Source organism: Myotis nattereri (assembly GCF_964212035.1).
Source record: "Myotis nattereri genome assembly, chromosome: 6".
Taxonomy (NCBI): Eukaryota; Metazoa; Chordata; class Mammalia; order Chiroptera; family Vespertilionidae; genus Myotis; species Myotis nattereri.
Genome location: NC_138081.1, coordinates 26,492,632 through 26,507,801, shown reverse-complemented (window position 1 = coordinate 26,507,801; position 15,170 = coordinate 26,492,632). Strand labels below are relative to the sequence as shown.

Below are 15,170 nucleotides of genomic sequence, written 5' to 3'. Positions count from 1 at the left end.
TGGAAAGGTCTTCGCCAATGAAGTAAATTCTCACCGTGAGCAGATAATAGAGCTGGATAAAACTGGAACCCACCTGAAATATTTTAGCCAGAAACAAGATGTTGTCCTCATTAAGAATCTGCTCATCAGTGTCCAGGGTCGATGGGAAAAAGTGGTTCAACGGTTAGTAGAAAGAGGAAGATCTTTGGATGAAGCAAGGAAGAGGGCCAAGCAGGTAAACCTTTATAGAAATTCTCTGAACTTGGCAATACATCGGTTCTAGCTTTTGAAATATAGATTATGTTAGTAAAGGACTTGTATTTGCAGGCTGCATTATGGGTAACAAACCTGGCAGGAAGCCAAGGTGTTCATTTCCTGAAAGGGCTGTGGCCTGGGTTGGGATGATGACATTACTTTTCACCTGGCAGCAGCTTCAGGCCCTGGGGACTGATCTTGAAAAGACTGATTATAGGTTGACTTCATAGACAGACCATTATCTTAAACCCTCAGAATTTTTGTCATTGGGTTTTTTGTTTGTTTCTTTGTCCTGTCAACCTCCGTTCTCATACTTAGAGTGACTCTATTATATGGCTGCCTTTTATTTAGTTCCTAAGCCAGACTTTCTTCAAACTGTCAGCTGAGAGCCAGACATTGAGCCCTCTGAGACAACCTCCCGAAAGGGATATTCTGTGTTTGAGTGAGTGGGTACTCCTCACCTCCCTGAATCTGTGCATTGTTGGCAAGCCTTTATTTCTTTGCTAATATTTTGATACAGCTCCATCCCACTTTTAAATTGTTTGAATCTTTTGGGGCTGCTTTTTTTTTTTTAATCTAGAGATACTCACAAGGAACTATTCTTACTTTCTTCACCTGTTATTAATATTGTATTCTAGACTACACACAGAGGAGAAGCAAAATTACATGTCTTTGTTCTGCAGGGGGGAGAGAGGTGCACTCACCTTGCTTGGCATATATCGCTGATTTTTATTTAAAACTAGAAAGTGTAATATCGAGGCTGGATTTTTATGACTCTCTTTGTCCTATTCAGTTGCATTTGTCCATCATTGGTGCTGCACTTCATTTTTTGGGGGAGCTAGGCTCAGTTGGGTGATATAAAAGATGTCCTGGGAGTTTAGTGTTTCACTGTTTAAAGTTATCAGCATAAGTTTTTAAGGGCTTTGGAAATGACAGATTATACTGTTATAGGATTACATGCCGTATATCCCTTTTTGAGTGGGAGGTATGATATCAGCAGTGTTATAAGTGAGTCCCTGGAATGGAACTAGTCCCTAATGATTTTGTAAGATAACATTAATACTGAGCCTGACATTTTTCTCTCCACATACGTAACAGTCTATAGTTTAGGCGTTTTTGAGTTAAGGACATCTAGCTTATAAAAATCTCTTGGATGCCAGAAGCCAGTTGCCCATTCTCTTCCTCCCTTCTCCATTTAATCAATTTTATTTTCTGTTTGTTTAATTAACTTCTGGTCTCAATGCAAAAGATAGCATTTCTTCTGTTTTTACCATTTAAAAATAGTTTTGAAAGTAGGACCAGCCTTAGAACCTGTGTGTTTATATAATTAAACTTACCATCTAAGTGTTACAGCCAATGTTATTTGTAGTAAGACTACCTAACACCATGACTGGCTGTATCTTTATTTTATTTTTTCTTTCTTTTTTTTTATTCTAAAATCTCCGTTTTGGGCTCAGATGTTGACCGTAGTTCTCTGACTTGGACAATGTCTGTTCCTGTTCTGGCCTCCTTATTTTCATGTTTAAATTGATTAGCATGTGGGAGGGGTGTGTAGGGAGAGCAGGTTTGATGAGATGATCTCCAAGGGGCCCTTGCAGCTTTGCAATTCTGTGCTCTTATTGTGCTGTTTTGGTAAGAAGTGTCTTTTTGTTATTCCATTATTAATGTGTTTTGATATAAAACACATTTTATTTTGATTACCTACGTCTTTGCTATGTATCTGTTCACTTAACTTTATTATGAGCTTAATTTATAACCATTTTCACAACTTGGTCTCCAAAAATAGTACCCACTAGTTCCCAGAGATAAACAGAAAACAGACTGTGGGTGAAATGAAATATATGTAGCACCAGACTATTTCAAAGTCGATGACAAAGAGAATTCTATTTTGTTAGAACTCAAGTACTATGGGTGCTCTTACATACTAAACCAATTATGTGAGGCACGGGCATTAAGTTGAGGATTTTGATAGCAAAATAAAGATGTTCAGCTATCTTTGTATTAAATAGGAATGAAATGACCTCTTTGTTCTTGTTACTTTCTAAAGCCAGATTACAAACTTTATCCTCTTTCTCCTGTTTTATTCCTTTTCTTAACATAAGAACTAAACACCTTAGAAGTAAACCCAGAAATGTCAAGAGACAGCAGAAAGCAAATAAAATTCTCTGAGAGTTGATGTTAATTATTAAGAAAAAGAAAGGGAGGGAAGTTTTCCCTGATGCTTTCTAACATATCTATTTTTGTTAAACTTTGTGTGCTTGAATGAATTATAACAAAGTGACCAAGGGCAAAACCACAAAAGCCAGTGTAAACAAGACAGTTTGTAATCTGCTGATCAAACTACTGCTTTTTTCTTCTTCAGGGGAATTGTTGAATTAATAATTTTCAACATTTCCATTAACATTAATTTCTATTTTAAATAAATATTAGATTTTAAATATAGTGTATAGTGAAAGTTTCCTGGACAAAATGTGAATTTCTTTACAGTTCCATGAAGCTTGGACTAAACTTATGGAGTGGCTAGAGGAGTCGGAAAAGTCTTTGGATTCTGAACTGGAAATTGCCAACGATCCAGACAAACTAAAGACACAACTCTCGCAGCATAAGGTGGGTCTACAGTTAAGAAAAGCATATGGTGCCCTGGCTGAGTGGCTCAGCTTGTTGGAGCATCATCCAGTACACCAAAAGATTGCAGGTTCGATTCCTGATTATGGCACATACCTATGTTATGGGTTCAATCCCCAGTCTGGGAGTGTCCTGGAGGCAACCAATCAAAGTTTCTCTCTCTCACATCGATGTTTTTCTCTTTCCTTTCCTCTTGCTCTAAAAATCAATAATGGAAAAAAACATAAAAACAAAAACATGTCCTCAGGTGAGGATTTAAAAAAGAAAAAAGCATAGTGTGTCTTTATATATTTCAAGATTACTTATTTCCTACTTGATTGTGCATTTATTTGTCACTAGAGGAAAGAAGGTTGTTCAGTGTGAACCACATGAAATTTAAAACAATTGCCCTTCACATTGGTCCATTCCATTATGATCTAGGGTTCACTGGTAAAAGAAAACAGGCAAAATTAAAACTGGAATTCTTCTACAGTCTAAAACATATAAAGGTTTTGTAGGGGTTCAAACATTGGCATTTCAATTTTAGCACAATTGTCTTATCTTGTATTTCCTATCATAAGCCATATAGAAGATAATTCTATAGTAAAAAATAATGTAAATTTCTTTTTAACAGTGCATCGGGGGAAATTGGTTTCTTCTACAATGTGTATGTGTGGGTATATGAAACTCCATCCTAACCCTCAAGGAAACACAGTCAGTGGCGTCCTTGTGTAAATTAGATGTAGAAACATTGAATTTTATATTTTCTACCTTTTCTGTTCCTACCACATGGCATTCAAAGTGGGTTTTCCCATCCTTCTCAAATCGGTTAAGTTTGGGTTGTTCTGTCATTCTGTTTGATCATCAGCACTCAGAGTGAGGATGTGGGTAAAGGGGAGTGATTCCTGCAAACAGTTGTACATTTTTAGGCATCTACATATAAATCATTGCTTGAAACATGATCATTTATAAAAGGATTGAAAAAAATATGGGGCAATGTAAGGTCATCATCAGAAAATTCTAGTTGGTTGCTTCCATTAGTGAATCTACTTACCTCGGAGGGTCACAATCCTATGATGACGGAAGGAAACATACTGAGCACCTGTTTTTGGCGAGATGAGGGCTTATGAATGGCTGGTCCTGCTGGTGGCCTATGTCCCTGAGCTGCCACACGTAATACTGGCAGCACAGTGAGGGTGAGCAGCACCTTCCTTCTTTCCCCTCTGATGGGAAAATGAGAGCCTCCTTCTCAATGTAGAATGTCTTATTTGAACTTGATCGTAAATGTCATGTCATGTAGTCTTATGAAAGTCTATTGAATATTTAAATTAGAAAATCCTAGAAATAACAATGTGCAAAGAATCCTGTGAGATTCTCTATTTTCCCTAGTGTGACCTATGGCCACAATCACCATCTCTCTGAGATAAAGATACAAGGTTCATTAAGCCAATTTTAAAAGAAGTCTTTTCTGTTCATTATTTGGGTACTTTTTGTCCTTAAAGAGTTTTAACCTGCCCTGTATTCAGTATAACATTTGTTGTGTATTTGCTATGTGAAGGAAATCTGTCAATACCGTGTTTCTAAAACTAGCATTCTGTTTAGAATAACATGAAAACATAATATGTACAGAGAACGGCAGAAATAGTGTGATATTCTAATTGTGCTCACTGCTAAAAAATTCCCAGATGTAGTTGCTTCCTTTTACAAGACAAAATAAATATCTTAGTCATTATAAGACACTTAAAGTGTCTCGCTTTTAAAGGCAATAAAAACTTATTAGGTAATTTTAACTGAGGTTATTTTGGAAAATTATACATTTGTATAGCATTTTACTATCTGGGGTAATTCTGATGTGCTTCCAGGATTGAGAATCACTATATTAAGTGTTCTCATGATATTTTATGAGCTTGTAAGCTGCCTATTCAGTTGACCTTGCTTTCTTCTCATCCCTGGGATTATATATTCAATAGCAGTTGGCTCATTCGTTTTATTACATTCTATAAACACACAGAAAATATAACCTGATAATGAGAGGCTTACAAAGACAATGTCCCAGCTGCAGAAAGGCTTATAATTGAGTTGTGTAGAAAGAATAGAACTCACCCCTCCTGCACATATACACACAAAAATGAAGCATCAAATCATGGAGGTCCTGTTAGCAGGATAGCTATTTGGTACATGGAAGAGTAATCTTTAGATCTTTTGAGACTTTAGTAGGTCATTAAAGAGGAGGAGAGGAGGGGTATAGGCCTTCAAGTGGTGTGATTACAATGACCAGTAGGTCTAAACATAGGGACCTAAAGGTGTGGTTCTTATTTGTCCCTCATCCTAGTTCACAGATAAAATTACATGTAACATTATTGTGAATATAGGAAATGTGTGCCAAAAAAAACTGTTTGGCAAAAAACTCATAAATTTATACAGTATTGAGTCCCTCTGTGTCCTTATTGGACTAATAGTTACTCATAGAATGTTAACTACATTTTCCTCCCTAAACCACGGGATTTTCAATAGCTTATTAGCAATTCTGTCATATCATCTAGAATACTGTTTGTAGTTTGTAGCTACAAAAGATTTGGGATTTGTTTTGTTTTGAAATTATTTTCTAGATAATAGTAATAATTTGAAAAATGTAAAGATGATTGTCTATCCTGATGTGTTTCTGTGTAGAGTACAGCACTGAACTATTTGACTTGATTATTTGCTGATGTCTTCCGATGGTTAGACTCCGTTTATTAGAGATGCCTCTCTGAGTGTCTCTTACCCATTTGTGTGTTAGTCCCAAGTATAAATGCACATCGTATTCTTGTTTAACATCTAGGAGTTTCAGAAATCCCTTGGAGCCAAGCATTCTGTGTACGACACCACCAATAGGACTGGACGTTCTCTGAAGGAGAAAACCTCCCTGGCTGATGACAACCTGAAACTGGATGACATGCTGAGTGAGCTCCGAGACAAGTGGGACACGATCTGTGGAAAGTCCGTGGAAAGGTGAAATGTTCTTTAATGACCCAAATGTTCGGTTACTTTGTACACCTCTTTCAGATACACAAGAGCCGTACTTTGCAGGGGACATTTTAGGAACCTGAAATACGTCCTCTGCCTGGGGATCTTCTCTGGTCCTTAGTTCCCACCTCGCACAGAACCTGCACTGAGAAGGCTTTGTTAATCATCACGATTGTTTTTAACTATTCAGTTCACTCAGAAGTTAGAACATTCCCCAAGCTTCTGTCATTTCACACCTGACTGATCTTCCAGGTCTGCTCTTGTCCTCCTTAGTCCAATTTCTATATAACTACTAGGTAGTTTTTTTTAAAAGTAAATGGAAGCTGGTCATTCTCCGCTTCGTGCCTTTAGGGACTTACTATTAGTGTGAAGTAAAATGTAATCTCTTATTATGCAAGGTCTACTGATCTGACCCCTGTCTTCCCCTCCAACTTCCATCCACCCCTTTCTAATCTCCCCTTTTCTCATTACACTTCAACTGTGAAGGCCACCCATATTTTTTAAATATATTTTTATTGACTTTAGAGAGAGAGAGAGAGAGACATCAGTGATGAGAGAGAATCAGTGATCAGGCTGCCTCCTGCACGCCTCCTACTGGGGGTTGAACCCACAACCTGGGCATTTACCCTGTGGGACTTGAACCGTGACCTCCTGGTTCATGAGCCACGCCAGCTGGGCAAAGGCCCAAAATTTTAAAGAAAGTACAATAGTACTGAAAGAGTTCAAATATATTAGAAATGTTTTCAAAGTTTTCATTGATCTTAGTCAAATTGCTTTAGTCAGTATCAAGATTAAATAGAGTATTATATTCCACTCTGGAATTTCACAGTAATATTTTTGTGTTTTTTCTAAAAAATTTAAAAACCTTCTCCAATCTCAAAAGGTCATGCTTTATACAATGTCATATAGTCAGATAAATGTTTTCTTTTATATGACGTTCTTGAGAATACAGAAGATCAGTGATGGCAGACAGATCCGTCAGTGTCAGGGGTTAGAGCTGGGCGCAGGCTGAGACTATACTGAGCCATCACAGGGCGCTTTTTGGAACTGATGGAACTGTTCTGTATCTCGATTATGATGATAATTACATGAATCTATCTATACATGTGTTCAAATTCACAGAACCGTATACCCAAAACCCTCCATTTTACTGTATGATAATTTAGAACATAAATTTTTTTTAAAAATGGTTTTTTTTTTATTAAAAAGCCACACTTTCATGAAGAAATGGAAGGGTCTGTGGCTTCCAGAGGTGGTGATGAAGGAATTTGCCTGGGACAGTGCCATGCATTTAAGGAAGAAAAGAGAAGGGTTGAAAAAAGTGTTGTTGTTGTTGTTTTTTAAGGGAAGCACAAAAACAGCAGAAAATACCAATACATTGGTTTTCCTCTGAGTTCGGCTCAAACGTAATCAATACATTTTAGCTGTTAGGTTGTGCAGGCTGGCTTTTTTTGTTGCACAGATTGATTCTTCTCCCGCCCACCCCCCAGACAAAACAAACTGGAGGAAGCGCTGTTATTTTCCGGACAATTCACAGATGCCCTGCAGGCCCTCATTGATTGGTTATATAGAGTGGAGCCCCAGCTGGCAGAAGACCAGCCTGTCCATGGAGACATTGATTTAGTGATGAATCTGATCGATAATCACAAGGTATTGTTACCTGGGTCATTTTATTCATTTCATTTTGATTATTTTGGGTAGAGAAGAAACTGTTACCATTTAACCTTTTAAAATCGTAGATACTATATATCATGCTACATAACGGTCTTTAATATTGAGGTGTAAGTACAGTTGAGCACAATCAGGAAGCCAACTTTAAAGATGGTGTAGGAAAATCATTTTAGTGTCAGTGGCATACTTTTGTTTTTAATTTCCAGATCCAAGACCTTTTAGAACTTGGAAAGCAATTTCATTCTCTGGTGCTTTAAAACGTGTTTCAAGAATGTTTTACTATCTTTTTTTTATTCATTTAAATGATTATGTAATGTAATTTAGAAACATTTATTGAGTGACCTGGAACTTGATCATTGCATAAGCAGATAGATAATGTGACATGATCTATGGAGGTCATGGTCAGCTGCTTTTCTTTTTTAAAAAACGTTTTAACCTTGCCCTTGAACTGTAGCAACTTGTGAGACAACCGCCTATGCTAAGGAATTTGATTATTACTTCAAGAACATTGGTTTCCTTGAAATCTTCTGATATGTATGGTAAACTGTGTAAATCAAAGGTCATATTTGAGACCTCCAGCTGATAATGAGTGTAAGGTTCTAAATTATGATCAAATGCTGTTACAACTTAAAGAGCTTAAAAACAACATGAGGTACTGTACTAATGTAGCAGGGTTGTGTCAGAGTTGACTTTATATAGAGATGTTTTACAGCACTGCTTGAATTCCTGTTGTATTTCCCCTCTTACCTTTTTTGAGTTCAGAAAATTTATTTCATTTAAAAATGCTGTCTTTATACTTCCCTGATTATGCTATTTTGATCTTACCTATTCTTTTTTTAAAAACAGTTGGTTCTTTTGCATATTTAATTCCCCTTTTCTGGTTCTGTTATCTCATTATATCAATAAAGGCGAGTTTGTTATTTTGAATATGAGAAAATAAAAGAATAAATGGAGAACATTGATCAGGCCCACACAAATAAAAATTTAAAGAATTACGTTGCTTTGCCTATATTAAAACAAATGTTTTGTGCATGATTAATATAAACCTTTCCATTCCCTGGCAGCCATTCAATGAGTAATGAATAGTATAATGTTACTTTTTACATAAATACCATTTTTGTAAGCTCACTGTCTAAACATTTACTCCCCTAGGCACTTGCCAGGTTTTTTATATATTAAAGGTCATCAAGAACGAATTAATCATTCAGCATTAGTAATACAATTGGAAGGCTCAAGAAATTTAAGTAGACAGAGTACATTGGAAAGTCTACTCAGATCTATTGGACTAGTCCTATCACAAATAGAATGTTTAGATACTGTCCCATCTATATATGCGTGTGTGTGTATGTGTGTGTGTGTGTGCCCACACATGTGTGTGTGCATGTCTATATGCAGGTACATCTTGTTTAACACTGTTTGAAGGAAATCAGCAAAAAATTCATCACTGATTTTGATGGATTTTCTTTTATGAATGATCTGAGTACCAAAATAGAAAGCCATGGATACAGCCACAATGATAAAATGTGCTTGGTAATATTCATTTGTGATCATTTTTTTTTAAAGAAAGATAAGATAATATTATCCTATATATAAAGTTGGCTCTTTGAAAGATCTAGTCTCATAAACAGACTCTTATATCAGAAGTAAAGAACCCCAGGTTCATTTCTTGGATTAAGACTGTGGCCAAAAGACGCCAATTTAACTCCTGGCACATCAGAGTTTACCTGGATTAGATGGGAGCAAAAACCAAAAAGCTTTTTTACTCCAAGGTGACAAGGATTTAAGCTACTAAAATTTGACATTATGGGTTAGTAGTATTCAGGATGCTGTAAAAGACGAAGGCATGTTATAGAGAAAAAGGACTACATGCCAACTTTCCATGAGATTTCCTGCCGTTGTCATGAAGGATCCCCATGATGTACCCCAGGATTCCTTAGTTATTTGTTAGGCTCTTACGTCTGTTTACACTAAGTAAGAGTAGTGTGGTGGTCAACACGCACTTGGTACTCAGTAATGATTTGAGAGGAATCGAGACACCATTTTTTTTTTTTTTTTGCTTAAAGTATTACAAAGAGTATTACATATGTCTCCTTTTTTTTTTTGTTCCCACCCTTGACAATCCCCTGGCCTCCCCTACCCCCCAGTGTCTTATGTCCATTGGTTATGCTTACATGCATGCATACAAGTCTTAAGGAATCCTAGAAAAGAAGGAACTTGATGCATTATTTTGTGGAATTGAAATAAAAGGTGGCCACCATTATTTAAACCCAATGTGTCATTTAAAAAATAGGGTTGTTCACTCTGGAGAATGTTACAAGATTGAACCAATTTATCCAAGACTGCTGTTTTTTAAAGAACTTGACATTTTATTTTTCAATTACAGTTTTCATTCAATATTATTTTGCATTAGTTTCAGGTATACAGCTTGGTGGCTAGACAGTCATATACTTTACCAAGTGTTCCCCCAATATTTCTAGTATCCACCTGGTCCGTACATAGTTATTACAATATTACTGACTATATTCCCTACGCTGTACTTTTCATCCCCGTGACTGTTTTGTAGCTGCCAATTTGTACTTCGTAATCCCTTCACCTTTTTCAACCAGCTCCCCAGCCAGCCTCCCCTCTGGCAGCCAGCAGCCCGCCGTCTGTGTCTAAGATACAAGACTGGCCGTAACGGTGCTCTGACAGATGCTGTGAAAAATCTGGGTCCTTCAACTCCACGTCTCAGAGATCTGTCCATGATGTTATTATTTGCACACATATATTTGAAACTATGTTTTACTGTTTTGGTTTTGTAATTAAAAAGTTGACTTCAATAAGAATATGGTTTTCTTTAGGCCTTCCAAAAGGAACTGGGGAAGAGAACCAGCAGCGTGCAGGCCCTGAAGCGCTCAGCCCGGGAGCTCATAGAAGGCAGCCGGGACGACTCCTCCTGGGTCCGGGTCCAGATGCAGGAACTGAGCACACGCTGGGAGACCGTGTGCGCACTTTCTGTGTCAAAGCAAACTCGGTTAGAAGCAGCTCTGCGCCAGGTAAAAATTATGTACTTACAGCAGGTGTCATGGGAAGGTATTGAGGCCTCCATGAGAGCTGCCCTTGTGAAGGCCCGTGAAGCTCCCCATTTCTTCCCCATCATGGAGAAGGACATTCTTAAAGCATCAGTGCCTGGGTCCTTCCCCCACTGTCCCTGTCCTTCCCCCCAAAACTTAAATTACTACCAAGGGAGGCTTTCTAATCTTCCCATAAATGTGCTGCTTGAGTAATTTTTCAGCCTGAATGTATAATGGACTGCCATTCATCTAAAATCAGATTGTTAAAATCCATATATAAACCTTTTTTATTTTTTTAAAATATATTTTTATTGATTTCAGAGAGGAAGGGAGGAGGAGAGAGAGATAGAATCATCAATGATGAGAGAGAATCATTGATTGGCTGCCTCCTGCACATCCCCTACTGGGGATCCAGCCTGCAACCTGGGCATTTACCCTTGACCAGAATCGAACCCGGGACCCTCAGTCCGTAGGCTGACACTCTATCCACTGAGCCAAACCAGCTAGGGCTCTAGGTCTTTTTTATATATTAGATGCTTCCTTACATTTGTAAAATGCAGCACCATCTTGCTTTTATCTTTTTAATGGGGATAGTGCATATGGTTAATCAATTTAAATAGAAACCTTTTATTTTTCATTGAGAGGAAGAATCTGCTGTACTAAGCATATTTGGAACTCTTGTTTGGGGTGCGTGTGTCTGTGTGAACCTGTAGGCAGAGGAATTCCATTCGGTGGTGCATGCCCTGCTGGAGTGGCTGGCCGAGGCGGAGCAGACCCTTCGTTTCCATGGCGTTCTCCCAGAGGACGAGGATGCTCTTCGGACTCTCATTGATCAGCATAAAGTGAGTTACATAAATGCTAAGTCAAACTAAACGAGAAAATCAAAGTAAAGAAAATTGACTCGTGGTTGCAAATGTCAATTGCATGAATATTTTCCTTCCCAAGAACTAATTAAAGACCTAGTAGTACATTTGAGACTTCACCTGTGTCCTCCATACTTGCATAGGTGTGTCCCATGCACAGGTATGTGTAGCTATCCTTTTATGTTTCCTTCATAAAGAAGGTGGTTATTCTAAAATTAGTCACTCGATTTTCTATCTTTAGGAAGCTTATTGATTTTTCTCGGGGGTTATTTGGCGTCTGACCAAAACTGGTCAATTTTGTTGCACTTTTATGTGCATTTCAAAGATGAAGTTTCCTTAATGAGCAGTTTGGCATAATTATTCCATTAGAATTGTACATTAATAATTTTGACTTTCAAAACAAGCAAGTAATTTAATAATTGGTCTTCAAATTTCATTTTTAATCCCCTGCCAATTCTTTTGTTAATAAAAAGCCACCTTAAATTCTTTTGAGAAGTAACTCTAGGATAAATTATAAGTTGATAAAGGAATTATATAAGTAGACATATTATTAAATAGTTAAGTAAAAATCTGGCCATTGAGGTTCAGATTAAGATCTTCCTGTGATACTGGGTAGAACTAGCAAAATCCTTAAGAGAGTGGTTCAGATAGCTCTTAACAGATGTTTGAGTTTTTTTAACCTTTGACCCTAACTACCAAGAATTTGTAATGTAGCACTCAATGTTATATTGATGTCAGGATTCCTGTTATCTTTAAAGGATCTGTTTAACCACTGAGTAACCTCGTCTTTCAAGGTCAAATTAGAAGTACATCATTAATTCCAGTGTAGCATGGGTTACATCATCTATGGAGACTTTTTATTTTAATTACTATGCTCTCTCAATGATGCATGGTGTAACCTATAGCAATGAAATACTGCCTTGTCATTAATAAAAGTGACGTGAGTTTGTATGACATTATCTGGAGGAATGAAATGCTACCCACACCGTTTAAAGTTGAAGCTAGAATGTAAGAAATCAGCTAAGAGTAGGAAAATTACATCAACTTTACTGTGACTATTTTATTCAGTTCAGTGTTTTGAAAATGTAGTTTATGTTACTGTAGGCTGACCATCAGCCAGCACTGAGTTACTATCACATACGTAGGCCTGGGTCTCAGAGTAGCCCCTTGAAGCCCAGGTTCATGTCCATCACCCTTTGGAAAGGAGTCCACTTGTGGTCTCACCACTCTCACAGCAGGACCAGGGCACCCCCAGGAACACCAGGAGACAGGTATCCAGAGCAGAAGTCATGGCTTTTTACAAAAATTGTAGGTCCTCCAATAATATCATTTCATTATAATATTGATGAGAGGCGATAGGACTTTAATTCTTGTTCATATCAATTAGCCTATGATAAAATTGGCTTTGTTCTGTTGTTTTGCTTATAGTCACAGAACCTATCGACCATGTTAAGTGAGGACTTACTGTAATTATCTTTAAATATTTTTAAATAGCATAAGCTATTTAAATAACATGCAGTTTTTTAAAGGGCCTCTTAGTAATGGACATTACCTAATTGCAGGGACATTATTCATTCTTTTTCATTTCCTCTGCTTCCCTTCACACATTCGCTGATAGAAGAGAAACAGAATATTTAATTTCTCAGCCCCAAGACTAGAGACTTGTTAATATAAATCAATTCCTAACAATGGCGAGTGTTCCCACATGAGCACACACTACTCAAGTGGCACTCAGGCGAGATTGGAAGAGCACAACAGGGAGAAGACAGCCCAGTCCCCAGCATTTGGGCAGGGCCAGGCTCTTGTACCTTTAGGAGGGACTAGAAGTACATGATCACGTCAACTGTCCTCTGCAAAGTACAGCTGTTGCTAACCTCTGAATTTCTCTTTCTAGTCAAGTTTTTCTTCCTTTCATTTAAGAGGATATATATTGGGGGAAATTAGAATATATTTAGAGGTAGGTCATGATATTTAAAAAGGTAGGTCACTTGTTAATTGAACCTTGAATCCACAGAAGTAATCATGTGTACATAAAAGGTTGGAAAGCACTTATTCAATCACAGAAACACAAAATTGAATCTTTGATCTTGTAGACTTTAACATCTAGAAGATATGGATGTAAACAAATTAGGTCAGCACAGCAAAATGCTCAAGTAGGAGGCATATGACAGAGCTGCTTCTCGGAGCTTCAAAACTAAAGGTCACTAGACTTTATAGTAAACACCTATGTTTTCAGATGATCACCCTAGTCACAGGTATGGGTGTCTGCTGTGTCTGCAGCCTCTGGCACTTCTTGACAATGTGATCAAGGAATCCTTCTAAGCATGGGGGTCCAGATGGATTGGGGCATCTGTGGATGCTTGAAATTCAGTGTGTGGTTTTGGAAGCTTGTCACCTGTTTTAGGGTAAAGGTCCTCATTTTTTAAAACACACTTGTAGAGTTCTCTGATTCATATATCTATGGACACAGTTTTGATGACAGAAGGTAGTTACATATGTGAGGCATTTGTAAAATAGTTGATTGGAAACCCTTTCCTTGGACCTTTTGTGGCTCATCTATGCTGCTGGGGCAGAGAGTGGTTCCTACTGGCCATGGGAGGGAGGGACAGCTTTTACACTGCGGGCCTGCTGTCTGGCCCGCTCACTCCAGCCTCCCTCTCACTCCGTCCTGGTTGGATATTTGTGCTATCTCTCCCACACCCTCAACTTTTCTAGCTCCTTTCCCAGCCTTCTCTCTTCCTTGGCACCTCTTTTTGGTACATATTCCTATCTTTCCTGATATGGTTAATGCTATTTTAACTACTAACCCCCTTGTGTTATTTGTTAGGTGTTTTTTTTTTTCCCAATCAGTATTATTTCTATCTCTGATATTACTGTCTCTCCCAACCCTACTCTCCATTAATACTATAATTATAATATCTCCAAAATCAGGAGAGAGTATATCTTGTGTAATGTATTTATATATTAAAAATGTACCATGTAAAGCATGAGATACTATCCTATAACTGTATTTTAAAATATGTATTAGAAACTACTTTATTTCCTATTTTTGTGCCTTCTCCTCCCTTAATGCCCCAATTAGTGGATCATTCCCAGCTGTGAATAAACCGGTTGCACTCTGACAGTCAGATGACTGTCACCGGAGTTTTGTTCTCAGCCATGCCAACAGCTAATTGACGCCTTCACTTCTGCTGCAGGAATTCATGAAGAAACTGGAGGAAAAACGAGCTGCCCTCAATAAAGCAACCAGTATGGGGGATGCCGTCCTGGCCATCTGCCACCCCGACTCCATCACCACCATCAAGCACTGGATAACCATCATCCGGGCCAGGTTTGAGGAGGTCAGTGTGGCTCCAGCCATCTTCAGAGCAGTGGTAGCTCTGACAGTCAGGCTGGAGGTGTGGAAACTTCAGCTTTTAAGATGCACTCATGGCCATGGGAACATGAGGCCTCTGCAGAGAGAGAGATGTCTGTCACATGCCTTTCCTGTGAGCATCATCCGTCCCTGCAATCCACTTTTCTTTAAACAGTGGAGGGCATGTTGCAGCCATGCCCCTGAAACACGAAAAGGCAAATACTTGCTTCTTCGCTGTGTAACTTACTTCCGGTCTCGCTTCCACATTGTGTCTGTTGAATAGCCCAGCAGTTGGATAGTATTTCAGAGTAGTATATGCATGTGGAATGAATTACATACACGAAGCTCATTAATTCTTTAAGATCTTAGCTATTTTTATTACTA

At 38.1% G+C, this 15,170-nt stretch overlaps 1 protein-coding gene across 1 annotated transcript in view; it reads left to right on the top strand.

The window, feature by feature from the left end:
* The window catches only part of DST (dystonin), a gene marked incomplete at its 5' end in the record, with an annotated part of 425,995 nt that overhangs the window by 390,468 nt on the left and 20,357 nt on the right, over window positions 1-15,170 (top strand). Inside the window, 7 exons of the mRNA XM_081094138.1 lie at window positions 8-214; window positions 2,722-2,841; window positions 5,660-5,829; window positions 7,335-7,494; window positions 10,356-10,550; window positions 11,282-11,410; window positions 14,629-14,772. Coding sequence (XP_080950264.1) covers window positions 8-214; window positions 2,722-2,841; window positions 5,660-5,829; window positions 7,335-7,494; window positions 10,356-10,550; window positions 11,282-11,410; window positions 14,629-14,772 — 1,125 coding nt within the window. The remainder of the gene's footprint in view (window positions 1-7; window positions 215-2,721; window positions 2,842-5,659; window positions 5,830-7,334; window positions 7,495-10,355; window positions 10,551-11,281; window positions 11,411-14,628; window positions 14,773-15,170) is intronic.